Source organism: Homarus americanus, unplaced genomic scaffold (assembly GCF_018991925.1).
Source record: "Homarus americanus isolate GMGI-L3 unplaced genomic scaffold, GMGI_Hamer_2.0 scaffold21528, whole genome shotgun sequence".
NCBI lineage: Eukaryota > Metazoa > Arthropoda > Malacostraca > Decapoda > Nephropidae > Homarus > Homarus americanus.
Genome location: NW_024713729.1, coordinates 14,763 through 42,500, shown reverse-complemented (window position 1 = coordinate 42,500; position 27,738 = coordinate 14,763). Strand labels below are relative to the sequence as shown.

At 46.3% G+C, this 27,738-nt stretch overlaps 1 protein-coding gene and 1 long non-coding RNA gene across 3 annotated transcripts in view; one reads left to right on the top strand and one right to left on the bottom strand.

Annotated features, from left to right (window-relative positions):
* LOC121874699 overlaps positions 1–19,829 on the top strand; it is a 20,006-nt gene extending 177 nt beyond the window's left edge. The window contains exons 1-2 of one of the 2 annotated variants that reach the window (XR_006090474.1): positions 1–187; positions 19,109–19,829. The exon at positions 1–187 is cut by the window's left edge and continues 177 nt beyond it. This is a non-coding gene — a long non-coding RNA (uncharacterized LOC121874699). The other variant, XR_006090476.1, reaches the window with a different exon arrangement.
* Positions 19,830–25,221: 5,392 nt separating this feature from the next.
* Positions 25,222–26,223, bottom strand: LOC121874706 (aspartate and serine-rich protein-like). The gene is made up of 2 exons (XM_042378967.1): positions 25,962–26,223; positions 25,222–25,775 (listed from the first exon to the last, which is right to left on the bottom strand). The coding sequence occupies exons 1-2, from the start codon at positions 26,221–26,223 to the stop codon at positions 25,222–25,224; spliced, it is 816 nt and encodes a 271-aa protein (XP_042234901.1).
* Between the last annotated feature and the right edge of the window lie 1,515 nt (positions 26,224–27,738).

The window sequence follows — 27,738 nt, the reverse complement described above, 5'->3', positions numbered from 1 at the left end:
TACATCATTCTTCTGCACCTGTATACCTCCGCCTGTCAAAAACTCCCGTCTGTAATACACCGCGTAGAATTCAAGTATACAACAACTTTTCCCAGAGTGCCGGCAGCGCCTACCTGACAGTGGAGAGTGATCGTATCAGTGGCAGTGTAGCTAGTGGTAGACAGGGGGTGGTTGCGAAGATGTTATGGTAGACGGGGTGTGCACATGGTGGTGATGGTGGACGGTGTGTGTTGGAGCTCAGTGGACGGGTGGAGTGTTGGTGTTTATGTCACAGTGCGCAACAATAGTGATTTGACAGTGACCATAAAAACGGGAGGATGAAAAACACGAAAATAGTGTGTTAAAGTGATTTAATGGTGATCGTGAGTGTACAGTGTTGTCAGTAGTGTTACTGCTGTGTTGGTCGTGACATAAAGGTGAAATATTAAACTGTGATTATATCTTTGCTAATGAAAAATAAAGACGATTAGGTCTTACTGTTTATAGTCGTTTGTATTATTGTTTTATTTTATTATTATTACTATTATTATTAGTAGTAGAAGTAGTAGTAGTAGTAGTAGTAGTAGTAGTAGTAGTAGTAGTAGTAGTAGATGCGAGTAAAAGTGTTCGCTTTTTGAGGTATTTGTGTTGAGGACAAGTGTATGGTGAGTCAGGTTGGGTTATGAAGCCAAACCAGTGGTGTTTTAGGGTGGTAAATTCTTTAGTCCAGGCAGGAGGAAAATCTAAGTGACGTGTATTTACCATCACACTACATATGTTACATCCGTCCTCACTGTTACAAAGGTTCAGTATATCAGTGGTAACGTGTCAGGGCTCGTGGTGGTACTCAACAGCTTCCTTAAGGCGGAGTCTTCTTAACATACAATAAAATGTTTGTTGTTCCTAATTTCGTCAACATTAATGGTGACATAAGAGAATTTTTAGCAGCCGTTATGTTGTTGATAATGACACTAATAATATACTGTATAGTCTTAGTATTTAGCTATTCAGTAAGTGATAGTGGGTGCCATAAGCCTGATTGCATCTTAGGGACAGTTTGACTACAGTACACTGTATATTAAACCTTATTTATGGCACTGCACTCGCCCACCTTCATTTCCCAACTGTAAAGCTTGACGCCCGTTTACAACTCGGTGTACAGTACTGGGATCAAACCGACGACCTTTCAGACAGGCGGTGAACACTGTAACCACTCAGCAGTCCCTGTATGTGTAACTGAAGAACACGTGTTCAATATTTAGTTGATTTTAATAACATTTATGGGATGAAGATAGGCAAGTGGTCCCTTTGACGTCAAGAAGACTGACTCTGGCAGCTAGAGGACGTCAAGTATCAGAGAGCAGCTCACGCACGCCACCTCAGATGTCATAAACATTAACAGTGGGAGCAAGATGTTGTGTTATATATAGTCCTTACTGTGTGTAGAACCTGCCACTGTAGATACGTTAGTTTGTTCATGGGTTGTTAGTTCTTAGAGACCTAGAGGTTTTAATATATATGTTTCTGCAGATTTAAGAAAGTTTACCATGGGCCGAGTATATGTTAGGTTTTATTAAATAGATTCTAAATGTGCCATAACCTTCTCGTAAACGCTACCTGAAAACATCAATAATAATGACGATGATAATAAAAGTAACACCTAACACTATTATTTCGAGTATGACTGGTATTATTTTGATTGTTGCTGTTAGCCATTAGTATCACTGCACTAAAACAACTCTGGGTCTTTTTGAGCCGTGACGCCCTACAGCACACAGACCAATGTGACCGTCTCACTGCTGTTGTATGGGAGGTCAGGAGAGGTAGGAGGGCGTCAGTGCTTTATCTAGTCCCCCTAACAAGTCTCCATTTTAATTCCCCGATTACCTCTCATTAACCTACCTCCCTTCACCTCTTCCTTCACCTGTGCTCCACCTAGCCCCGTCCCTTATCCCACACCACCTTACCGTCTTTGTGCTCACTGGCCATTCAAGAGGGACAACCCAGCCCTATTAGAATAGTCACGACTCAGCCACACTCAGGTACCCCACGACACACTTGAGGGACGCCGTGCCCGACCTACCTAAAGGCACGTTTAGACTGGTCGTTGGGATGGTGTCCAGTGCCTTAATTCTCAGAGATTCGCAGCTTGTTACGCTCGAGTCTCTCTGTATGCAATTTCGACTTTATCTGCTCTGCCATATTTGTGTCGCAGCTATGAGTCTGTTGGATTCGTTCTTGCCTCTCCAATTAGCTAAGAGGGGAGGAGGGAGGGATGGATTTTAACATGAATGTTATGAATCTCCATGAACGTAGTGGTGAGGTTAAGGTGGATGACGCGTGGTGGCTGGTGCACGTCCTTGATCAGCGTTAAGCTCACACGTCTCCCTCCTCACGTGGTCCAATTGTCTCCTCATATCATCATTGTCATCGCTTCTTCACAATACATTGACATCGCTTCATCCGTGTAAGAGAGGTTCTCCGGGTTGGGTGTTAAGGCAGGCTGTTGGAGACTACCGACACGGATCCCTAACTCAAACACGTTACAGTTTGTTTTATTGTTAAGAAGAGAACGATGACAAATATGACGCACTAACACACTTCACGGTGGTATATTGTTGACTGATTTATGACATATTTACTGTATATACAGGTGTTGAACGGTGTACCTGATATATGAGTGTTACTGTGTGGAGGTCACTACTGTGTGTTGTGTGGAGGCCACTTATTGTGTTGTGTGGGAGGTCACTTACTGTGTGTTGTGGGAGGTCACTTACTGTGGTTGTGTGGAGGTCACTACTGTGTGTTGTGTGGAGGTCATCACTGTGTGTTGTGTGGAGGTCACTTACTGTGTGTTGTGTGGAGGCCACTTACTGTGTGTTCTGTAGAGGTCACTTCACTGTGTGTTGTGTGGGAGTTCTTACTGTGGAGGTGTGGAGGTCACTTACTGTGTGTTGTGTGGAGGTCACTTACTGCAGGAGGTGTGGAGGTCACTTACTGTGTGTTGTGTGGAGGTACTTTGTTGTGTGGAGGTCACTTACTTTGTGTTGTGTGGAGGTCACTTACTGTGTGTTGTGTGGAGGTCACTTACTGTGTGTTGTGTGGTGGTCACTTCAGGTTCTGTGGGAGGTCACTTACTGTGTGTTGTGTGGAGGTCCTTACTTTGTGGAGGTGTGGGAGGTCACTACTGTGTGTTGTGTGGAGGTCACTTACTGTGTGTTGTGTGGGTGTCACTTACTGTGTGTTGTGTGGAGGTCACTTACTGTGTGTTGTGTGGTGGTTTACTGTGTGTTGTTGTGTGGTGGTCACTTTGTGTGTTGTGTGGAGGTCACTACTGTGTGTTGTGTGGGAGGTCACTACTGTGTGTGGGGAGGTCACTTACTGTGTGTTGTGGGAGGTCACTTACTGTGTGTTGTGTGGAGGTCACTTACTGTGTGTTGTGTGGAGGTCACTTACTGTGTGGAGGTGTGGAGGTTTACTTTGTGTTGTGTGGAGGTCACTTACTTGGAGGTGTGGAGGTCACTTACTGTGTGTTGTGTGTGGAGGTACTACTTTTGTGGAGGTGTGGTCACTAGAGGGAGTGTGGGTGATGTAAAGTGTATGAGGGCACTGCAGGGGTGTACATTATTAACCAGGTGTCCGGCCCTCCCTCCAGGTGTAACATTACTCCTTCACCTGTTTGTTTACCTGCCGTACCTGTTATCCACACGCTGATGTATTGGGCTATTCACGTCGTTTACTAATATCGAAAAATTCACAATCATTCCTGCACTCTTGTGTACTATTTAAAAGATCGTCTTTGTGGATGACTTGAGTGTTAATCCAATAAATTCTTTACTGCTCAAAATCTAAATGAATCCTCTACTTTAACTCATGGATTTAGTAAACAATGAAAATATAAACCAATAAATATGTGAGAGACTTGGAGACCAACCACCACTGTTTACTCTTCCCTCCCTCCCCCTCACCCTCCCTCCTCTCACCCCTCTCCTCCTCCCCCTCCCTCTTAAGAAGAATTACATGCGGGGTAATATAAGATCTCTCTGGCTTAATCACCTCCACAACAACAGTAACAACAACACCGACAAGAGCAACAACAACAACAATAACACCGACAAGAGCAACAACAACAACAATAACTAAGACACCCACAACAACAACGACAACAACAACAATAACAACCACTACAACGACAACAACAACAATAACAACAACAACAACAACGACAACAACAACAATAACAACAACAACAACAACAACGACAGACACTCATACTAAGATGGAATACCCCTCGTCGTTTACTGTCTCTTATCGTCTCCCATCATCTCCCATCGTCTCCCATCGTCTCCCATCGTCTCCCATCATCTCCCATCGTCTCCCATCGTCTCTATCGTCTCCCATCGTCTCTTATCGTCTCCCATCATCTCCCATCGTCTCCCATTGTCTCTTATCGCCCTATCGTCTCTCATCGTCTCCTGAATTTTCGATGCTATGGCTGTCTTCCTCGTACAGGTGAAAGATAACGTGTGTGTGTGTGTGTGTGCGTGTGTGTGTGTGTACATCATCTCAAGTGTTCCTGAAGTACCTGTTGTGTGCCCTTTCACCTCGATCAGTCTGTCTGTCCACTTTTTGCTGTCTGTCTGAGTTTCTTGTTCTTGTATGTTTTCTCTTACTCTTCTCCTTCTATCTTGTTTCTTCCTCTCCTCTCCTCCTTCTTCCTGTCTCCCTGGCCCCTCCTTTATTCTTCCTCTCCCTCCTACCTTTCTCCCTACTTCTTCTCCTTCACTTACCCTCTTCCTTCCTTCCACCTCCTCTGTCCCTCCTCTCCCGCTCCTTCCACCTGCTCCTTCTTCCCTCTCTTCCATCCCACTCTATTCCCTTCCTTTCCCTCCCCTTCCACACCTCTCCCCCCTCCCCTTCCACACCTCTTCCCCTCCCCTTCCACACCCCCTCCTCCCTTCCATCTCTGTCCCCCCTCCCCTTTCACCTTGTCTTCCCCCTCCCCTTCCACCTTGTCTTGCCCCTCCCCCTTCCACCTGTCTCCCTTCCACCTCTCCTCTTCCACCCTCTTTCCCCCCTCCTTCCACCCTCTCTTCCCCCTCCCCTTCCACCTTGTCTGCCCCCTCCCCTTCCACCCTGTCTTCCTCCCTTCCACCCTCTCCCTCCCTTCCACCCCTCTTCCCCTCCCCTTCCACCTTGTCTTCCCTCCTTCCACCCTCTCCCCCCCTCCCCTTCCACCCTGTCTTCTCCCCTTCCACCCTCTCTCCCCCCCTTCCACCCTGTCTTCCTCCCTTCCACCCCTCTTCCCCCTCCCCTTCCACCCTGTCTTCCCCCGCCCCTTCCACCCTCCCCCCTCCCCTTCCACCCTGTCTTCTCTCCCTCCTCCTCTCTCCCTTCCCTCTATCTTCCACCCTCTCGTGCATGTCATCTACTCCACAATAAGCACCCAGTCAACTTTTTAAGGCCTGGTAATAATAGTTTGTAATATGACAGATCCGGTGGGCCGACTCTCTCATGCACGGGTCGCTTCAGGTGCATGGTCGGACAGAATCGTGCAGCCTCATATCTCACTCCCGGACAAATGCTGTCGGTCAGATGTTGCCGGTCAAATGCTGCCGGTCAAATGCTGCCGGTCAAATTATATTACAGTTGGAAAATTATTTATGTCGCACAAAATTCCACTTGACAAAGTTTTATTGGATTAATGGCAGTTGGATTGCTAGGTTAGTGTAGGTTAGGTTAGGTTAAGTTTCGTCAAGTTTCCGCAGAGTTACGTGAGACTAACCTAACTTAGGATCAATTTATGTTCGGTTAGAGAGAAGGAGTGTGTCCCTACGCCGGTCTGTCCGCCCATGTTGGCCGGCTAGCTGAGGATGCTGGCCAAAATAACAGGTTAGAACACCGTAGCTATACCGGCGACGGAGCCTCAACCCGACAATCAAATGCTGAACCACCACCTTTTTTCCCTTCATTATTCCTTGTGGTTTTTTTTTTTTTACACCTCGCCCATTGTCTGTCCATGTGTGGTGATGGGGCCCCGTCCGTCTCTCTCTCTCTTTCTTTTATCTCTCTCTCTCTCTCTCTCTCTCTCTCTTTCTTTTCTTTTATCTCTATTCTCCACAGCTATCCATCACCTCTCTCTGGCAGATCTCCGAAGGCGTTCCTCGCTTGCATTAACCAATAATCTGGGGCCCTGAAATATATATATATATTTGTGTGTGTGTGTGTGTGTGTGTGTGTGTGTGTGTGTGTGTGTGTGTGTGTGTGTGTGTGTGTGTGTGTGTGTGTGTGTGTGTGTGTGTGTGTGTGTGTGTGTGTGTGTGTGTGTGTGTGTGTGTGTGTGTGTGTGTGTGTGTGTGTGTGTGTGTGTGTGTGTGTGTGTGTGTGTGTGTGTGTGTGTGTGTGTGTGTGTGTGTGTGTGTGTGTGTGTGTGTGTGTGTGTGTGTGTGTGTGTGTGTGTGTGTGTGTGTGTGTGTGTGTGTGTGTGTGTGTGTTGTTTCACCTCTTTGCTGGTTGTTGTATGACACTAAAATGTACACAGGGAGGAAGGCGAGACTTGTGTCCTTCATGTACGGGAATAAACTGGGCAGTACGGACACGGACGAGGAAGAACACGGACGGGCTATTAGTCGTGTCAACCTCTTAAAGCAAAGTCAACCTCTTAAAGCCAGGAAACCCTCTATTGCCAGGTCAACCTCTTAAAGCCAGGAAACCTCTTATTGCCAGGTCAACCTCTTAAAGCCAGTGTGACCTCTTAGAGCCAGGTCAATCTCTTAAAGCCAGGTCAACCTCTTAAAGCCAGTGTGACCTCTCAGAGCCAGGTCAACCTCTTACAGGCAGGTCAACCTTTTAAAGCCAGTGTGACCTCTTAGAGTCAGAGTGACCTCTTTGAGCCAGAGTGACCTCTTTGAGCCAGAGTGACCTCTTAGAGCCAGAGTGACCTCTTAGAGCCAGAGTGACATCTTATAGCCAGACCGTCAGTATATCGTATAGACCTTTGAAAATTTATTTGATTTGGAAACCGATCACCTGGTAGAAGAGAGCAGGTGGGAAGGTGTCTTAGAAACAAGATTTTATATTCTGTGTGGACAGATTACAAATTGCCCACGAGGGGGCTAGTTTATTGGGCACCCCCTTACACCCTGTGCAAGGTGAAGCGCAGAAGCGTTTACAGTGCCAGGTTGTGTATGGTGACCTTGACCCGCCAGTGACCCCGGCAGATGTGGGGCTGCGGTAGGACACCTGGATGGGTCAGGCACCTCCTCCCTAAGGTCGTACCGCGCTCCTCCACACACACACACACACATACACGCACACCTGCATTCAGCTGTTGCTCGAGACAGTGACACCGCGAGCTATCAAGAGCGCTTGGAGTTGTCCCCCACACAGTAATGACACGGTGATGGAAGCAATAATAGAGGAACATTCACCTACCTTCTTCCTTTAGTGATTTTCCATCAGTCTGATGAACAGTTACTGTTGTTCATAGGGCAGCTGCCAGATGTGTGTTGTGTGTAACTGATACTCAAGAGTACCTGAAGAATGTGCTTGGTTGTTGGCACGAGGACATTCATCACTGGTGCTCCCTCTTTATCTGTGGACGCCCGCCCCGACGCTCTGCTGGTCTGGTGAGTTAATAACCTTGCGAGGTCACCCAGCACAACCAGGCGGCGACGCGTCCCGTACCTCACCACCTGACGCTACACTGACGTATTTCACCACCTGACGCTACACTGACGTACCTCACCACCTGACGCTACACTGACGTATTTCACCACCTGACGCTACACTGACGTATTTCACCACCTGACGCTACACTGACGTATTTCACCACCTGACGTTACACTGACGTACTCTCACCACCTGACGCTTACACTGACGTATTTCACCACCTGACGCTACACTGACGTATTTCACCACCTGACTACACTGACATATCTCAACACCTGACGTTACACTGACGTACCACCACCTGACGCTACACTGACGTACCTCACCACCTGACGCTACACTGATGTACTCACCACCTGACGTTACACTGACGTATTTCTCACCACCTGACACTACACTGACGTATTTCACCACCTGACGTTACACTGACGTACTCACCACCTGACGCTACACTGACGTACTCACCACCTGACGTTACACTGACGTACCTCACCACCTGACGCTACACTGACGTACTTCACCACCTGACGTTACACTGACGTACTCTCACCACCTGACGCTACACTGACGTATCTCACCACCTGACGTTACACTGACGTACTTCACCACCTGACGCTACACTGACGTACTCACCACCTGACGCTTACACTGACGTACCTCACCACCTGACGCTACACTGACGTATTTCACCACCTGACGCTACACTGACGTACCTCACCACCTGACGTTACACTGACGTACCTCACCATCTGACGCTACACTGACGTATCTCACCACCTGACGTTACACTGACGTACTCACCACCTGACGTTACACTGACGTATCTTCACCACCTGACGTTACACTGACGTACCTCACCACCTGACACTACACTGACGTATTCACCACCTGACGCTACACTGACGTATTTCACCACCTGACACTACACTGACGTACCACCACCTGACGCTACACTGACGTATTTCACCACCTGACACTACACTGACGTACCTCACCACCTGACACTACACTGACGTATTTCACCACCTGACACTACACTGACGAACCTCACCACATGGCGCTACACTGACGTGCCTCACCACCTGACGCTACACTGACGTACTTCACCACCTGACGCTACACTGACGTACCTCACCACCTAACGCTACACTGACGTACTTCACCACCTGACGCTACACTGACGTACCTCACCACCTGACGCTACACTGACGTACCTCACCACCTGACACTACGACGTACTCACCACCTAACGCTACACTGACGTCTTCACCACCTGACGCTACACTGACGTACTCACCATCTGACGCTACACTGACGTACTTCACCATCTGACGCTACACTGACGTACCTCACCACCTAACGCTACACTGACGTACTTCACCACCTGACGCTACACTGACGTACCTCACCACCTGACGCTACACTGACGTACCTCACCACCTGACACCACTGACGTACCTCACCACTTGACGCTACACTGACGTACCTCACCACCTGACGCTACACTGACGTATCTCACCATCTGACGCTACACTGACGTACCACCACCTGACGCTACACTGACGTATCTCACCACCTGACGCTACACTGACGTACTCACCACCTGACGCTACACTGACGTACTACCACCTGACACTACACTGACGTACCACCACCTGACGCTACACTTACGTACTTCACCACCTGACACTACACTGACGTACTTCACCACCTGACACTACACTGACGTACTTCACCACCTGACGCTACACTGACGTATCTCACCATGGCGCTACACTGACGTACACATCACACCGACGCACTCACCATCTGACGCTACACTGACGTACTCACCACCTGACGCTACACTGACGTACCTCACCTTGACGCTACACTGACGTACCTCACCATCTGACGCTACACTGACGTACACATCACACTGACGTACTTCACCACCTGACGCTACACTGACGTACTTCACCACCTGACGCTACACTGACGTACTTCACCACCTGACACTACACTGACGTACTTCACCACCTGACGCTACACTGACGTATCTCACCACATGGCGCTACACTGACGTACACATCACACTGACGTACTTCACCATCTGACGCTACACTGACGTACCTCACCACCTGACGCTACACTGACGTACTACCACCTGACGCTACACTGACGTACTCTCACCATCTGACGCTACACTGACGTACACATCACTGACGTACCACCACCTGACGCTACACTGACGTACCTCACCACCTGACGCTACACTGACGTACCTCACCACCTGACGCCACTGACGTACTCACCACCTGACGCTACACTGACGTACTTCACCATCTGACGCTACACTGACGTACTCACCATCTGACGCTACACTGACGTACTCACCACCTGACGCTACACTGACGTACTCACCACCTGACGCTACACTGACGTACTCACCATCTGACGCTACACTGACGTACCTCACCACCTGACGCCACACTGACGTACCTCACCATCTGACGCCACTGACGTACCTCACCACCTGACGCTACACTGACGTACCTCACACCATCTGACGCTACACTGACGTACTCACCACCTGACGCTACACTGACGTACCTCACCATCTGACGCTACACTGACATACCTCACCACATGGCGCACCACGGTACTCTCACCATCTGACGCTACACTGACGTACCACCACCTGACGCTACACTGACGTACCACCACCTGACGCTACACTGACGTACCTCACCACCTGACGCTACACTGACGCACTGACGTACTCACCACCTGACGTTACACTGACGTACCTCACCACCTGACGCTACACTGACGTACCTCACCACCTGACGCTACACTGACGTACCTCACCACCTGACGCTACACTGACGTACCTCACCACCTGACGCTACACTGACGTACCTCACCACCTGACGCTACACTGACGTACCTCACCATCTGACGCTACACTGACGTACCTCACCATCTGACGCTACACTGACGTACCTCACCATCTGACGCTACACTGACGTACCTCACCACCTGACGCTACACTGACTTATCTCATCACCTGACGCTTCACCACAGTAATGGTGCTCCTCCCACCTGCCAGTAAGACCCCGGCTTGTCAAGGTGCGCCATTAACAAGAACCTCGAGTGTCATGGCGTTTGCTCCTCCCTCCACGTCGTGTTTCCTCGCTCATTTAAATGCGAAGAGCGAGAGTGGGCACCACGGGCCCGAAGGCGGGGCGGGGCCGGCTGGGTCTCTTGGGGACCCGAAGGGCCCGCTCGGCCACCTGTCCGCGGGCCCTTACCACAGGATAATTAAACTACAACCTGTGGTTACCTACCACCTGGTTGCTCTGAGGCCACAGGTTGCGCGAGGCTCCAGCCACACGTGCACCTCTTGTTACCACACAACCACAGCAGAAGAACAAAGTTCCTCACTGCTGCAGCCAGTTAGTGTTAGAAGGTAGCGAGGAGGAGGCACGTGTGGCTGTAATGGTTAGTGACGGTGAGGAGTGAGGGACATGTTCCTCCTGACACACTCACTTACAACCAGACCAAAGTTGGTTTAACGTCTGTTAAGTCATCAGCTGCGTAGAAACTCGTTAACGGAAGATATTATTAGTTAACAATATAATATTAGGCGAAGCCTGTACTAAGCTGGCCTGCAGTGAGGCATCATAACCAATGTTTATTCAACGTGTGTAAAGTAAACTAAGTAAGATGATGCTTATTTGGTTTAGCTGTCGTGATGCTCAGCTTAATGAGTGCGGTGTTGTGGGCTTTAGTTAAGGTATTTAAACATCGTTCACAGGTCTTGGGTTTTACTCTCGATGACAAGTCAATAGACAAATAATATATTTATTCTGAGTTTGCCGATGATGGCTGCTGTGGCTGTGCTATGTTACCGCCAGGCAGGACCACCTGCCCCGGGTTGTGCAGCAAACTTGAGTGCGACATTCCTGCCAAGGTTGTGAGGCGCTTCAGCATCCGCCGCCCTGGAGGCCACTCACCCACCCACCCCTCGTTATTACGGACCCCCAGCGTCGCCCCTTACCAGTTCTAAAACCACGCTGTCGTGTACAACTCAAAATAAATAGTTTTACTCGTCCGTTACGGGATGATGCAGACCTTATTTACCTCACCCGTTTTTTTTTCCACTCACTGTGAAAACTGTTATTAATAGCTGAGTCCCCCATCCATGGCGGCGCTACACAGAAGATGGAGTGCCATCAAACATAGCCCCGGCCAATATTGTTTACCACATTGTTGTGTACACTTTCTGTATGGTTCATCCGTCAGACCCAGTACTGGTTGACTAAACCTGAGCACACCTACAGAAACGTTTAACAATACTGTGCTTAGAGGTAGAAGCAGGATGTAATGTTCAGGAGGGCCACAAATCACTGGTGTGAAGTACGGTGTGGTGATTTTGACGCCCGGGATGCGGTCGGTGACCCCCGGGGCCGTGAATACTAACCCGGCGTAACTCATCATTCCTGACGCACTCCGGTGACGTCACGTTGTCCCGCCGGGCTCTCATTTATTGCATCTGCCTTGATTCTCGACACACCCGGGAGGAGGAGAAGGGGTGGAGGCTGACTCAGGGTAATGGGGGTGAGGAAGGGGCTGTGGAGGAAGAGGAGGTGGATGGGAGGTGCAGGTCATCGTCTCTCAGGTGCTGCCGCCCAGCATAGGAATGACCTGTAACCTTGGTGAGAGGCTACCTGGTGTAGTGTCTGCCTACCTGGTGTGGTGTCTGGCTATCTGGTGTGGTGTCTGGCTACCTGGTGTAGTGTCTGCCTACCTGGTGTGGTGTCTGGCTACCTGGTGTGGTGTCTGGCTACCTGGTGTGGTGTCTGGTCTGCTGCTACCGTGTAGTGCCTGGGCTGTGCTGGTGTGGTGCTGGTGTGGTGTCTGGCTACCTGGTGTAGTGTCTGGCTGCCTGGTGGTGGGTGGTAGTGGCTGCCTGGTGTAGTGTATGGCTGCCTGGTGTAGTGTCTGGCTCCGTAGGTGATCCATTGGTTGAGTGTGTGGATAATTGGTTGGTTAATTGTTCTAACAGATTGGTTGACTGGTAGACTGGGCGACTGGTAGACTGACTGTCCTGGCATGTGTGCTGGTATATTCGTATGGTGACTGTTTGGTAGGGGACTGTCTTGCTAGGTTGGCCGCGTGGCTACAATCGGGGGGGAGGGGGGAGGGGCGGGCTGTCTGGGTGTTCGCAAGCAGGTAAACTGGCTGACAGTACTGGCAGGCTGGGTGGTGCTGGCGGAGGTGGCTGACTGTCCCGGGCAGGCTGTGCTGTTGCGACTGTCCTGGCAGGCTGGGGGTGGTGCTGGCTGGAGGTGGGCGACTGTCCTGGCAGGCTGGGCGGGTGCTGGTCGGAGGTGGCTGACCGTCCTGGCAGGCTGGGCGGGTGCTGTTGGAGGTGGGCGACTGTCCTGGCAGGCTAGGCGGGTGCTGTTTGGAGGTGGGCGACTGTCCTGGCAGGCTGGGCGGTGCTGGTCGGAGGTGGCTGACTGTCCTGGCAGGCTGGGCGGGTGCTAGTCGGAGGTGGCTGACTGTCCTGACAGGCTGGGCGGGTGCTGGTCGGAGGTGGGCGACTGGAGGTGGGTGAGTGTCCTGCGTGATGCACCGGGTAAATTAACATGCAGGCAGCATCAATCTTCCCCCTGCGGTGGAGAGCCTCGACCCCTGTGACTTTGTTTATGCCTTGACGCTGACCATCGTTGACGTGGCCCTGTGTATGCGACCATTTCGAATGAGCTAGTTCCGCATACACCAGTTTCGATTTCATTATTGTTTTTCCCCTACCTACTATTTCCTCTTGACTCCGTTTTCTTCTGGAAGGGAAACTACCGTAGACCCATGCCTGTGAGCATTAATTCTCTCAAGAGATTCCACTGATCTTGTACAGGAACCATCACACACTTACTTGTAACCGGAGAGAGGATGATAAAGTAGACAGATAAAATAGACAAGAGAGATAAAATAAGGTGTGTGGGTGCATGGGAGAGAGAGAGAGAGAGAGAACATTGCCGGCACCGACTCACACGTGCAATTTTCATGCACTCTGCTCCTATGTATGCATGTTGCAGCGTTGGTCGTGCATATATACATCTTCTTGCTCAAACTTCCAGGTATTTCAGTTTCACTACGACCTCGCTCTCTTTCCCTTCGCCCAGCTGCATTACGACCCTTCTCTTTCCCCTCACACAGCTGTACTATGACCCCTCTCACCCCTTACACAGCTGCACTACGACCCATCGCTCTCTTTCTTCCCTCACCCAGCTACACTACGACCCCCCTCTCTCCCTTCACCCAGCTGCATTTCACTCTGCCCTCACCTAACACCTCCCTCCCATTTCCCATCACCCACTTCCACCTAATGAGTGACACAATGATGAAACAGTAACACATTGATGAGTGATACATTGATGGCAATAGCACATATATGACACAGTGACACATTGATGACAGCGATATATGGATGACGTAGTAATGAATCAGTACTGCGCTGTGACACATTATCACAGTGTCGGGTGTCACCTGGGGCCGGATACTCAAAACACCTCATAAGTTACGTCTTTTAGCATGATACAGTACCGTAAATTTAGCATACTCAAAATTTAACTACAGTTCCGTAAGCCTTTCGTAAGTTTTCATAACTCTAGTGTTTGGTTTGTAAATTAAGTTCTCTTGTCGGAAGGTAGATGTCAGTGTAAGAGCTAGTTGGCCAATCAGCGCTCAGTTAACAAAATCATCAACCAATCACAAGAGAAGGAGAAATCAGCTGAGAGCGACGCACATAATATTATTTTGTAAACATGGAAGGACCACCAGCCAAGAAGAGACGGCCTAATTTCAGTGAGGCTGAAGTATACGCTATTCTGGGCAAATTCAAATAAATTGGTTATTGATAGCATAGCCTTGCCGAACGTAAATGACAAATCACTTCTCTTAAATTACTCATTTAGCCTAGACCCTGGTGTTTTCCTTTCAATGTTGGGGACATTTGGTCTGAATTGTCTTCAAGTTCATACAAAAAACAACAATTTAAAACCTGAAAATATATCGGATTAGCCGTAAATTTTCTTAAATTAATACTCTACCTATGATAATGTTCAAGGAAAGTCTGGAACTAGGCCTAAGGTAGCTGCTAGACAAAGTGTCTCACTGACGGCCTGACGCTCACCAAAAAACCATGTACACATTCTCTAACCTAACATACCATAACATAACATAACATAACCAAACCAAACCTATCTAACCTATACCCTATTAGTATAATTTCTTATTTAAATAATCCTCATGTTCTAACTAAATTAAGTAGGCCCCATGTTTAAACATTTATTTGCCTAAGACTGAAAAAGCAGTTATATAGGCCCCTATTAATCAAGTTAATTGCAATCCATATTTTACGCCTAATATCATTTAATTTTGGCTAGCCTATGGAAATTTATAGCCTTTCATGTTATTATAAGCCATATACATAAGAAAATAGGCTAAGGCTATTGGTTGAATATTAGAAAAACAAGGCGAAGTCTTGGCAGGAATGTTCACTTGACCTCATATTGGCTTTCATTACTGAGGGATATTTACGGCTATACAACATTAATAAGTTCTATCTGCAAGTTTACTCAGTCATAAAACATATTTTTACCCTAAGTGTGAACAATACAAACCTTCTGTTTTGGTAAAAAATACTTTATAATGTGTAAGAAGACAAAAGATGCGTCTCTTCCAAACTGAGACCAATACAAACACTCAAGCCTCTTATTATGGCAACAAAAAAGTTACGAAAAAGACAAAGTGAAATATTATATTTCAGTATGCTGATGTACAAAACATTTTCTTCATTATTCTATGATAAAACAAGTCTAACAAGCATTATTACAACATATACTATTATTATTTTTTATACAATCGGGAATTAGTCACTACTATATCCGGGTTGAGAGTGTTACACAACCTCAGGAGCTGGTGTAAGTTACGGGCTTTAACTTACGGAGTTCAATGTCAAATATTTGTTTTGAGTATACCAACTGTGTTTTGAGTATACCATCTGTGTTTTGAGTATGCCAATCTGAGACTGTAAGTCCAGTTACGGGGTACACAACGACATACAGTCCCATAAATGTTTTTGAGTATCCGGCCCCTGGTCTCCGCTACCAACACCCCGTATGAGGAAGGTGTGCCTGTAAGTTCACCTTGTTGACAGGTGGGCGTGCCTCCGGTGGCTATATCCAGGCTTGGGTTTACTTGCCCTAACAGCCACTACCGGTGTGAGTCAGGGCTCCTGCACGCCGTGGTTTACCTGGCTCGCCCCACACAGGTAAACACACAAGTATACAACCATTCCTGTGCCGAGAGTGAAGGAGCGGGCGTCAGGTAAACTGCTGAACCAATGTGGTGTAATGATTCACTCTGTCTCTACCTGGGCAGCAGAGGGGTGTGTGTGGGGGATCCACAAATTATCTTAGATTTTTTGTGTTGGAAACCCCCCCCCATCCACTCCCCGCACTGGTGACGTCACATTACACCACGATATTATTAAGATGTTGTCCTAAATGGCATTGAAAGTGTAGTGAGACTCTACCTGGAGTTAGTTCCTGGGGGATCCTGTGTACTCCTCACACCTTGATATGCGACGAAGCCTCTCAGCTGACTTATCTGATCACTGCAATAGTTGCTACTGGCCACCCGCGACCCAGGCTGCAGGTGGGCTCTTGAGCACCCATCCACACCTAACCTAACCTAACCTAACCTAGTCCCCCCAGGTAGCTTTAGGATATCTAATAAGCTGGAAACAGAGCAGTGGATGAATGGAACAAGTTACCAAATATCATCATTAACTCGAATACGCTGGATAGCTTCAAACACAGGTTGGATGCTTATATGAGCAATAGGGGTTGGGTGTAAACGGGACTGCCCAGTATGGGTCAATAGGCCCGCCGCAGTTTCCTCCATTCTTATGTTCTTATGTTCTTATGATCTGACCTGAGTGAGTCAGCGCCCGTGTCCTGCAGAGGTGATCACAGTGCTCGTTGTATTTACTAAAAAAGAAGGAAAAAAAATGGGGGTATTTGTTTATTAGAGGAAAAAAAAACAGGGAATAACCGGGCAGGGAGGCTGGCGAGGATTTAGGTAAGCGAGGTGAAGAGCACAACCCATTAAGGTGAAGAGGGCGTCAAATAGCACCTGGATTATTGTCCCGTCACGGCCATACACTCACCTGTCACCTGTTTGTTGATTCATCTTAATTGTTTTTGCTTGGTGAAGACTCGTAGCTCGCCTGTTTCTTGATTCACTTTAATTGTTTTTGTTAGGTGAAGACTCATTATGCTCCCAGGGTGTACAGTATTTGGGACAATATAGTGATAAACTTAACTGAATCATAACTGTGGCAGCGACTTAGTGTATTCTTCACAAATTAATTAACCAGTGATGAATCTTTCCCTCATAGTCCAAATATTTTCGAAACATATTATCCTGAATCGTTCTGACTCACCGAGAGTTTCTGGTACTGATGGGTAATATTTAAGTTCACCTGGGCACTACATCCGCGCTGGAAGGAAATGTCTGTCTATCTCGGGCGAAAGTCCAGCCCGTCAACAGAGACTTTATCCCCTCTCATAGCGGAGAACCACCTGGTTAAAGTCACCATTATCCTGTCCGCAAAAACCCAAACGAGGTACTTTATTGACAGGTAAATTAGACGTGTGAGTGCGTGGCCAGACGTTTAGCTCACCTACCACGTAACAACACCTGTCTCACCGCCTCCCTCCCCCCCCCCCACACCTGTTCTTTGGGGGTAAGGGAGAGGGATGGTGTAGTGAGGAATTCTTAGAAATAATTAGATTTATCCCTTGATCATTTTGCTCCCTCCTCCCACATCCTCATTCTTCCTCCCCTCATTCTTCCTCCCCTTCTCTTCTCCCTCATTCATTCTCCTCCCTCATCTATTCTCCTCCCTCATCCATTCTCCCCCTCATCCATTCCCTCCTTCCTCCTTTCCCTCTTCCTCCTCCTCCTTTCCCCATCTCCCTCCCCATCTCCACCCTCCTCTTCCTCCCAGTACGACAAGAACAAGGCTGGGGAAGGGAGGGTCACCGGCGGTCTTACCTTATCTGATTTGCTTTTATATAGTATGTCCTCCTCCTCCCTACCCCTCCTCCTCCCTCCTTCTCCCCATCCTTCTCCTCCTCATCCGCTCCATCCCCTCTCCCTCCTGCTCCCCATCCCCTTTTCATCTTCTTTAACTAAAAGGTCCCACCTACTAATTGACTCCCCCTCTTGCCCCATTTGCTACCTAACCACCCCTCCCTATCCTCCATTCTCCTCCACTCTTTATATTTACTCCCTCTTTATCACCTGGTTTGATCTCCACCTATCACTCAGTATCTACTAAACACCACTCTTATCTCTCTACGTCACTCACCCTCTACCTGCCTTTCTTCTCCTACCTCCACCCCCCCCTGCTGGCCTTCTCTCTCGACCCCTTTCATTACTTCATTACTTGCCTCTTCATCCGGTGATCTATTTATGTAGGTACTCCTCAAACTCTCCCTCCCTCTCTCTCTCGTACACTAAATCATTATCTGCAGTCATCATTTGTGTGTGTGTGTGTGTGTGTGTGTGTGTGTGTGTGTGTAAAATAGCGACCTGTGGTGTAATGGTCAACACGCTCGCATCGCAAGCGAGCGGACCCGAGTTCGATCTCCGGGCAGGGTGAAACTACGGCAAGTTTCTTTACGCCTTTTGCCTCTGTCTACCCAGCAGTAATTGGGAACCTATAAGTTAATCGATTTGCGGATCGTGTTCTGGAGTAGTGGTTAGCAGTGCAGTTGACGAGCTGTCCGGTCTTCTCGGACTATTCCTTGACACTGGGTCATGCAGCTCGTTAACTCAGGGTGTGGTTGTTGTGTTGGCGACAGCTTCTACCCTTTAAACAAATTCACGCCTAGGTGGCCCTAGAGCCGGCCATCCTCGTTACACGAGGGGCGACCATTATTTATTTAATAGCACTACACTGTCCTATACTCAAGCTCCAACAGTACACTGACTTACTTACCCATACTACATTGTACTGCACCTACACTACCGCACTGTGTTGCACTTCGGTATGGCACAGTGCACTCAGCTACATTCGCCTACAGCTTAGTTAACAAGTGTTCGGTATAAGCCATTTGGAGTCGTCTTGTATTTAGAGCAGGCACCTTGTATTACATCTTTTGTTCTGGCCACTGCAGGTGTGTGGGGGGTCCTTTTCGTGCCTTGGTTATGAAGCATTTATTTAGTTTTCAGTTGTTTATTTAATACTCTTGGAGGTCTTGCTTTTGAGTGAGTGGTTAGCTGGCCGTAAGAGACGATGTCATTGTTCATACGCCCGTGACGTGGTCTTGTGTTTGATGTGTGTTAACCTGAGGTATAATTCACCATCCATTCACTAGTGTTATTCGTCATGCAGGTGTATCTTCAGTGGAATTTATAAGTTGAAAGTTTGAGGAGAGAAAGTGATCAGTGGTGAGAGACAAAAAATTTCCTGAGAACCAATACGGAAATAATAACAAGTGTGGAAGAAACTGGTTATACTCGTGAGCCGCGACGGAACAAGTTGTTGGCTAGCTCACAGCTGGCGACGCCACGGTGGCTCAGGTAACTCCACACGCCAGGGAGGACGCGCCCACGCCTTGCCCAAACGACCCACGCCTCGCCCAAATGATCCACGCCTCACCTACACGGCCAGCTGTCTGACCCTACAGCATCCACAGCCCTCCCTGCGCCCTTTACACCCCCGTCCCACGAAGCCAACACCCTACCTGTGCAACCCAAACCCATCCCACACAACCCACAACCCGCTTACACAGCCCATACAACCCACACCTTGCCCATTCATCCTACACTTTACCCAAGCTCACAAAACATCCTTGACGGATAGGGGTGAGCATCCCCTCCTCAAGTCTTACAACCTTGTAAACAAAACATCCCCAGCAGGACCTGAGGATGTAGAGCACCTGGGGCTGAGGCGAGGGATGTGGAGGGGTATGTGTGGCGAGTATTGGTGATGGTGGTGGCGAGTATCGTTGGTGATGGTGGTGGTGCTGGCCAGCTGTGGCGACTACGCCTCCGTCTGGGACTCCGCCTCGCTCTCTTCGGGGGCGTCTTATGCTGAGATCGTCGACTCCCAGGTAATTGTGTTCACTGTCTTGGTACACCTGTGTGTGTTATGTGCTGATGTATGTTATGTATGTTGGCTTCTTGTCACACAACCACTACATGTGTATAGTTGTATGCTCACGTATGCTGTGTGGCACGGCACACACCGCATGCTTAACTCTCTTCAATATAGATATTTTTGTGTAAGTCAGGTACGTTTGCCTTAATAAGTCAAATTTTTCACACTCAAAAAAGTCGTCAGTCAGACTTTCATTAACTGCTATGGTGTATCTGTGTATATGTGTGTGTCTGTGTATAGTTTACAACTTTATTGTTTCTCGATATACAGATGAATATATGTAATGTTATTAGTGTGTAGGACCGACTTGTTTACAAATCATCGTTGGTCATGATCACGCCACCAAGAGACTAGCACAGTGTTGTTATGTGTTGCATGTTGTTGCAGTCACTGTGCATCATGCACCAGTCAATACAGACATTAAAATACTATTCTAATCTTAATAAAGTAACGGACGTGCACAGTCTCTGGGAAGATGACCGTGTATAACTTCATGCTGGGACAACATTACTGTGTGTGTGATGCATCAGTAGCCAACACTGAAATAAGGCTCACGTTTATTTATACAAGGATTTCAGAAGTAAGCATGCAGATATATATGTAAAGCTTGTTCGTGTAGACTGTACTGTACTGTACTGTACTGTACTGTACTGTACTGTACTGTACACGAGGAAGGTGTGTGGGGGTGTGTACACGACGCGACACCCAGCATGTGATGCACTTAAAGCACTCAATGTGTAGGTCATTAGTGATATATATATAACATTAATTTGCTTGTGATTTACTCCAACTTTTTTTTTTGCAGATTATTTATGATTAATATATAATTTATTGCTTGTGTTGTCTTATAAACAGTTTGTTTGCAGATAACTTTTAAATTTGTTTGTAATGCTCTCTAAACACTGTTTTCAGGTGACTTCTAATTGTTTGTGAGTTTGTGTGTTATGATCACTTTAAACTATGTTCCCTGCTGCTGTCTTGCACTTTATAAAACTTAACATTTAGTGTTGCTGATGTATGATTGTAATGAGTGATGCAGTGTTGAGGGAGGGTAAGATTACTGACCATAACGTAGAGTTGATGTTGTCGTTGGAGCACTACAGTAAGTTTATAGTGAGGAGTGTGTTGTGGCGGTGTGTTGTGGCGGTGAGTTGTGTAGCTCAGCGGATGTGAGTTATGAGGGAAGATTGAAGAACATCTAAAGAAACGGCAAAGTTGGCTTCTTTTATTATTATTATTATTATTATTATTATTATTATTATTATTATTATTATTATTATTATTATTATTATTACTGAAACAAGTAGTAAGGTATCTATAGCAATATATTACGTATTGTATTGTGTCTGGACCAGCATTGTCTCGTATGATGGAAGGAGAGAGTGAACGGGTCTATTTTCCCATCATTACCTGCAGGGAGAACAATCGAGGTCACTACACGGAAAGACATAACATAATACAATAAGAACCAGCGTAAGGAACTACACTGTGTCATCACTCGGTGGGGGCCAGAGACTTAAAGGTTATAGAGGGTCGGGCTGTCGTGGCGTCTTAGAACTTATTATAAAGACAAACTCAGACCAGAATACTTAATATAACCAAATTTATAAATTCATCTCAGGTTCTTGTTCAAGCAAGTCAACTCTGGTTTAATGGTGTTGTATTGTATTCACGCTGGAACTAAGGGCGGGTAATTTTCAACGCCCACATAATTGGATAGAGAACGAGGAAGGCTGTGTGCGATGTGCATGTTGGGCGGCCCACTATAGTGGTCCTCACACCCATGGCTCTTGTTCCCCCTTCTTGTTGTCCCCTCCCACCTCACGCTGGGGATGCTCTCCGGCCCACACTCTGCTAGTCAGGGTCATGGACTTGTGGCCACTCGCCCATGTTTGTGGTTACTACCTAGGTCATTACTGCACTGAGATGGCTGTCATGTTTTTTTGCAGTAGGTCGGTCACCACCAAGCGTGTACTGTTACCTGGCTGGTGTGTTGTCTGAGGATGGTCATAGCAGGAAGGGATGTATAAGATGTAGGCGTGAGTGTAGGTGACGTGGCTTAGGTCTTCCCACCAATCAGTAGCACCACGTTGCACAGAGGAGCTCAGAGCTCATCTACCTTTGGTGTTAAAGCTCCCTCGTCCACCACCCTACACACACACAGTACCCTGCCCACCTCGTGCAGTCCGCCACTACAACAAAATTCAGCCCATAAGAGCCCACAATGAGAAATATAAGAATAGCACCATCCCATCTATTGTTAAAATAATAAACAACAACTGATTTATGTACTGTACAGTCCTGTAAATGTACTGAACGTATATTATTATGTCTAAATCACATGTAAGTTTGTATATTTTCAGCCACCGGCTGCAACTCTATTAATAAACCGTTTATTATTATTATTATTATTATTATTATTATTATTATTATTATTATTATTATTATTATTATTATCACACACTGTTTATTTGATATATAACTTGTTAGGAGATCAAGGCCAATTCAGGCACTCGACCATGGCCGAAGAAGACGAGGAGGTATTAGAGTCTAATACCTCCTCGTCTTCTTCGGCCATGGTCGAAGTGGTTCTCAACCTGGGCCATGGCCCCCAAGGGAGCCACGGCAAGAATTTAGGGGAGCCACGGCGAGCTGTTATAAATTGTACGTTTCCAAATAATGTTGTGAATCGGAATTAAACAAAACTTGTATTACTTATTTTGACTTGGCAGAAGAGAATTTTCATTCTTTTTTTGTCATTTGGTTTAATTATAACGACAATACCATTTTAATATTTACATACTCTGGTGCTATTTATTTTTTTTATTTTTTTACGGATTATTTAAGATTTCACAGGTCCAGTCCCTGTCTGTGTAACAGGCGCTGGACCGAGCTGCTGAACTGACTTGTTCAGTACGTGTCCGTGTGTCATCCCTTTGCAAGTGGTGATAAGACCGAATGATCTCAGTCTGGCCAGGGATACCATCACGAAAACAGTGGAGCGTATTGTCTCTGAACCATATATTGTGTTTGAGCTTGACTCAAGCATAATATACTCCGTAATTGGTGTTACTTATTTTGTTTCATAATTCATGTGGTCGCTGTTTTACGTGGGTGAAATATTTGTACACTTCTTTTATTAATTATTTCCTTATTTATTGGTGCCATTGTTGTTCATACTCATTCTTCACTTATATAATCCTACCATTTTTAGTGCTAAATTGGTATGACTCACTATTCTTACCATTCTTCCAAGTTGGGCAGTGCTTGTCAAAGGAGGCGTGTTCTTGCTTACAGGAAGTACACTTCAGCTTACCTGTGTGCATGTTTGTGTATGACTGTATATGTGCTTTATGTGTGAGTGCATGGGCGTGTTATGTATGTGAATGTGTGTGTGTGTGTGTTTGCCATTCTAACTCTTGTCCTATTTATCTGTCCTTCTTTATCATTCTTTAGTCTTTATCACTTGTCTGTTTGTCTGTTCTGGGAGAAAAATGAAGGAGGCCACGAGGATGTTGAAAATTCCTCAAGGGGGGAATGGAGTGAAAAAGGTTGAGAACCTCTAAGACAATAGATAATGAGGCTTACTGAAGCCTGTGGGTCATGAGGAGTGTTGACTATGGTGTTGATATGGTGGCTGAGAACAACGTGGAATCAAGAATATAAAAGTTAATTTAAGAATCTATATAATATTCCATTCCCGAAGATAAGCTCCTTGTACTGATAAACTGTGGAAGCTTGTTTACTTAAATGTTGTTGTGTATTGTGAGGAAACATCTGCCGGGGTAATAGAATATGAAGGCACACAACACCACGACTCAGAGAGGGAGAAGCTTAAGTCCTTAAGCCGGACAATACATAAGGCTTGAGGGTTAGGTTAGGACCTTGTGTGTCGCTGAACCACCGGGTTTTATCCCCATACGGTAGTAGTGCACCAAACATGGGCGGATGGAAGAGATTTGTGATGAAAAGTTTATTGTATGTTAGAGAGCAGTTGCAAAACCCGCGTGTGGTGCTGTGTGGTGCGCTGCGGCCAGGAAATCCGGGAATTCATCGCGTGCTGACGGAGGGCCACCAGGGAAATAATTTCCTCACTATTACCCTGAAAAATATCCACTTCTTTAATGCTTACGCAGGATTTTGAACTCCTGAGGTGAATTTTAATTTACTAAGACAGACAAAAGCGTAGATGTTTCAAACAGATATGACTTAGATACATTCCTGCCCACAGACATAAAAACTCTATTAATATAGATACATGCACATAAATATAAACCCAAGTATAGATATTAGTTTACACACATACATAAATACATACGAGTACATACATTAGTATTCGGTTTAATGTGAGAAATCGCCTGTTAGCGTAGTGCCTTTTAGTGCAACAACGCTCCGGGGATAACGTGACTTAGCGTCGGAATGTTACAGTACCATGGAGATACTGACTGAGGTTCAGCCTTATCACTACTCATCATGTCCTTGTCTCCTCCCCGATATGTTGGAGACGTCCGGTACTTTGTAAGGGTGGAGGTGCGGGTCTTGCTGGAGGGGCGGAGGGAAGTGGCTGGTAGCAGCATACATATGACCCTCCTTCCTTCCCTCCCCTTTATGCAACCTTCCCTCCTTTCCTCCATCCATGTCACCCTCTCTCCTTTCCCTCCTCTATGCCACCCCGCCCTTCCATTCATTCCATCCTCCTATACCACCCTCCCTCCCTCTATACCACCCTCCATACCCCCCGCCATGTCACTCTCCCTCCCTCCCTATATCAAACACTCTCTCCACGCCGCCACCCTCCAACTCCTCATGGGACAAGCACTAATAGTTATGTGGTGGTCGTGCTCAGTGTCGTAGCGGCGTCACCAGGGGTAAACACTTGTCTCCCGTTTCTTTATGATTTCAACTCCTCCTCTCCTCTCTATTACCACCACTTGGTCTTTTTGTTGTTGTGACGACTCTTGCAGTAGTTGGCTGTGATTTGGTCCCGCCCTCTATTATTATTGTTATATTTTTTGGTAGGTGTTGTAAAAGCTCTTTCAGGTTTCCGGTGTTTATTGTTATTGCTTCTTTGTGTGTGTGTGTGTGTGTATGTGTGTGTGTGTGTGTGTGTGTGTGTGTGTGTGTGTTATCACTACCGTGTCTGTTTCCTGTTCTTTGTATCGTTTTCTTTCGCCTTCGTTATATTTGTCTTTTCATTTTTAATCTTGTGTTAACTTATATTATTCCCTGCTTGTGTCGCCATTATCTCTCTCTCTCTCTCTCTCCTTGTCACTGTTAACCCTCACCACCACTCTCGTCACAGTTCTTGTCATTATGGTTTCAGTAACTGACAGGCGTCATTATTTTTACTTTTGGTTAATGTCGTTAGTCATTGCGTTATTACCGTAGTTATCATGAAGGTCATCTATGTCACGAAGGTCATCTGTGTCATGAAGGTCATCTGTGCCACGAAGGTCATCTGTGTCATGAAGGTTATCTGTGCCACGAAGGTCATCTGTGCCATGAAGGTCATCTGTGTCACGAAGGTCATCTGTTTCATGAAGGTCATCTGTCACGAAAGTTATCTGTGTCACGAAGGTCATCTGTTTCACGAAGGTCATCTGTGTCACGAAGGTCATCTTTTCATGAAGGTCATCTGTGTCATGGAGGTCATCTGTGTCACGAAGGTCATCTGTGTCACGAAGGTCATCTGTGTCACGAAGGTCATTGCCAAGGTCATCTGTGTCATGAAGGTCATCTGTGTCACGAAGGTCATCTATGTCATGAAGGTCATCTATGTCATGAAGGTCATCTATGTCATGAAGGTCATCTGTGTCATGAAGGTCATCTATGTCATGAAGGTCATCTATGTCATGAAGGTCATCTGTGTCACGAAGGTCATCTGTGTCATGAAGGTCATCTGTGTCAGAGGGTCATCTGTGTCATGAAGGTCATCTGTGTTACGAAGGTCATTGTGTCACGAAGGTCATCTGTGTCATGAAGTGTCTCTGTGTCACGAAGGTCATCTGTGTCATGAAGGTCATCTGTGTCACGAAGGTCATCTGTGTCACGAGGTCATCTGTGTCATGAAGGTCATCTGTGTCACGAAGGTCATCTGTGTCACGAAGGTCATCTGTGTCACGAAGGTCATCTGTGTCATGAAGGTCATCTGTGTTACGAAGGTCATCTATGTCATGAAGGTCATCTGTGTCATGAAGGTCATCTGTGTCACGAAGGTCATCTGTGTCACGAAGGTCATCTGTGTCACGAAGGTCATCTGTGTCATGAAGGTCATCTGTGTCACGAAGGTCATCTGTGTCATCAAAGTCACTCCTGTCAAGGTCGTCTCTATCGTCAAGGTCATCCATTTAAATGTCATCTTTGCCATCAGTGTCACCTACTTAAAGTTTATCTACATCAGTAAGGTAGAGACCTGCCAGGTGTTGTACAGTGGCGGACGAGGACATACGCTGCTTCAAGCAACCATTGTGTGTGTTGACAGAGCGAAGATCCGGTGGCCAAGGATACACATTTTGGCAGTTTCTTTTAAATGTGAACCTGAACTGAACCATCATAAATAACGTTAGTTAGTGTTGAAGATACTTTGTTGTTGTTATAATGTTATTACTGCGCTGTAACAAGGATAGTAATTACACTGTTACATCAACAATTTAAATATATGAGTGATAAAACTCTTAAGTTTGAAGATATGTCCTTACCCGAGTCTCTAGTCTGAAAGTTTATGTCCAATTTTAATGTTTTAATTTGGGAAATATAATGACTGCGATATTTACCACAAACGTAAATTGTAGTTAATTTTTGTGATCAGTTTTTCATTTGTATATTTTTTGTAAAGTCAGGGTTTGAATACAACTTGAGATTATATACACAAATGAGGCGGTTTCCTTTAAACAGGAATATTGAGGTTAATTGAGACATGTCCTGTTAGTTTAGTTCGTTCTTACATGTCAGTAGGACGGATCCCAACGCGTGTGAGGGCAGTTTCTGACGTTGATTTTGCCGAAGATTCACCTTTAAGTTTATGTTTAAAAAGGAGCAATAATAAATATATATTATTTTTTGACAAATTATTGAACTTGAAAATTAAATTCAGAGGGAAGTTACGTTTAACAAGGTGTAAGTTCAGTTTACTGTAGTTAGGGTTGAGAGCCTCGGCGTGACCAGAGAAAACCTGTGGTGATAGAAAATGTACACCAATAGGGATGACTTATACAAAACAAATATATTCCTGGCCAAAGAAAATTGTGTTTAATATGTACCTTAAATATTTTTTGTTGTTGTTGTTTTTTAGTAATTTTAATGAAATGGAATACAAATGAAACTCGTAAAGTAAATGTAATACAATAAATGGCTTACGTAGGAAAATAATTTAGCGTATAAAATATTTGCCTTATTTCTCTTGCTTATGAAGTGTAGTTCAGTATATATTTACATTAAGAATTTGGTTTAAGTTCCTACTACAAGTGTAGGCTTGTGTACATGTACAGTAAAAGTGTTTAAATACAACAGATATATGATAACGCGAGAGCCTAGAATTTAGTTGTAACGGCATACGGCACAAACCAACCAGAACTAAACCTAACCAATCTAACCTGACCATTTTAAAACTACTGTAACATATGATTTGGTTAGGTTTGGATGAGTTACGTTAGGTTTGGTTTGTCCATGTTGTGTGTAATTATGAACGAGATGCACCATGGCCCCTTACCCATCTGCCTTTGTTGTAGATACTGTAGAGGGACGAGCAAGAGAGAGAGTAATTAGTTATAATTTGTATTGGAATCAACATACTTTACAATGGTCCTGAACCCAAACTGTATATAGTATTATGTTTGTACCTTCAGTGTCAGACTCCAGTTAAT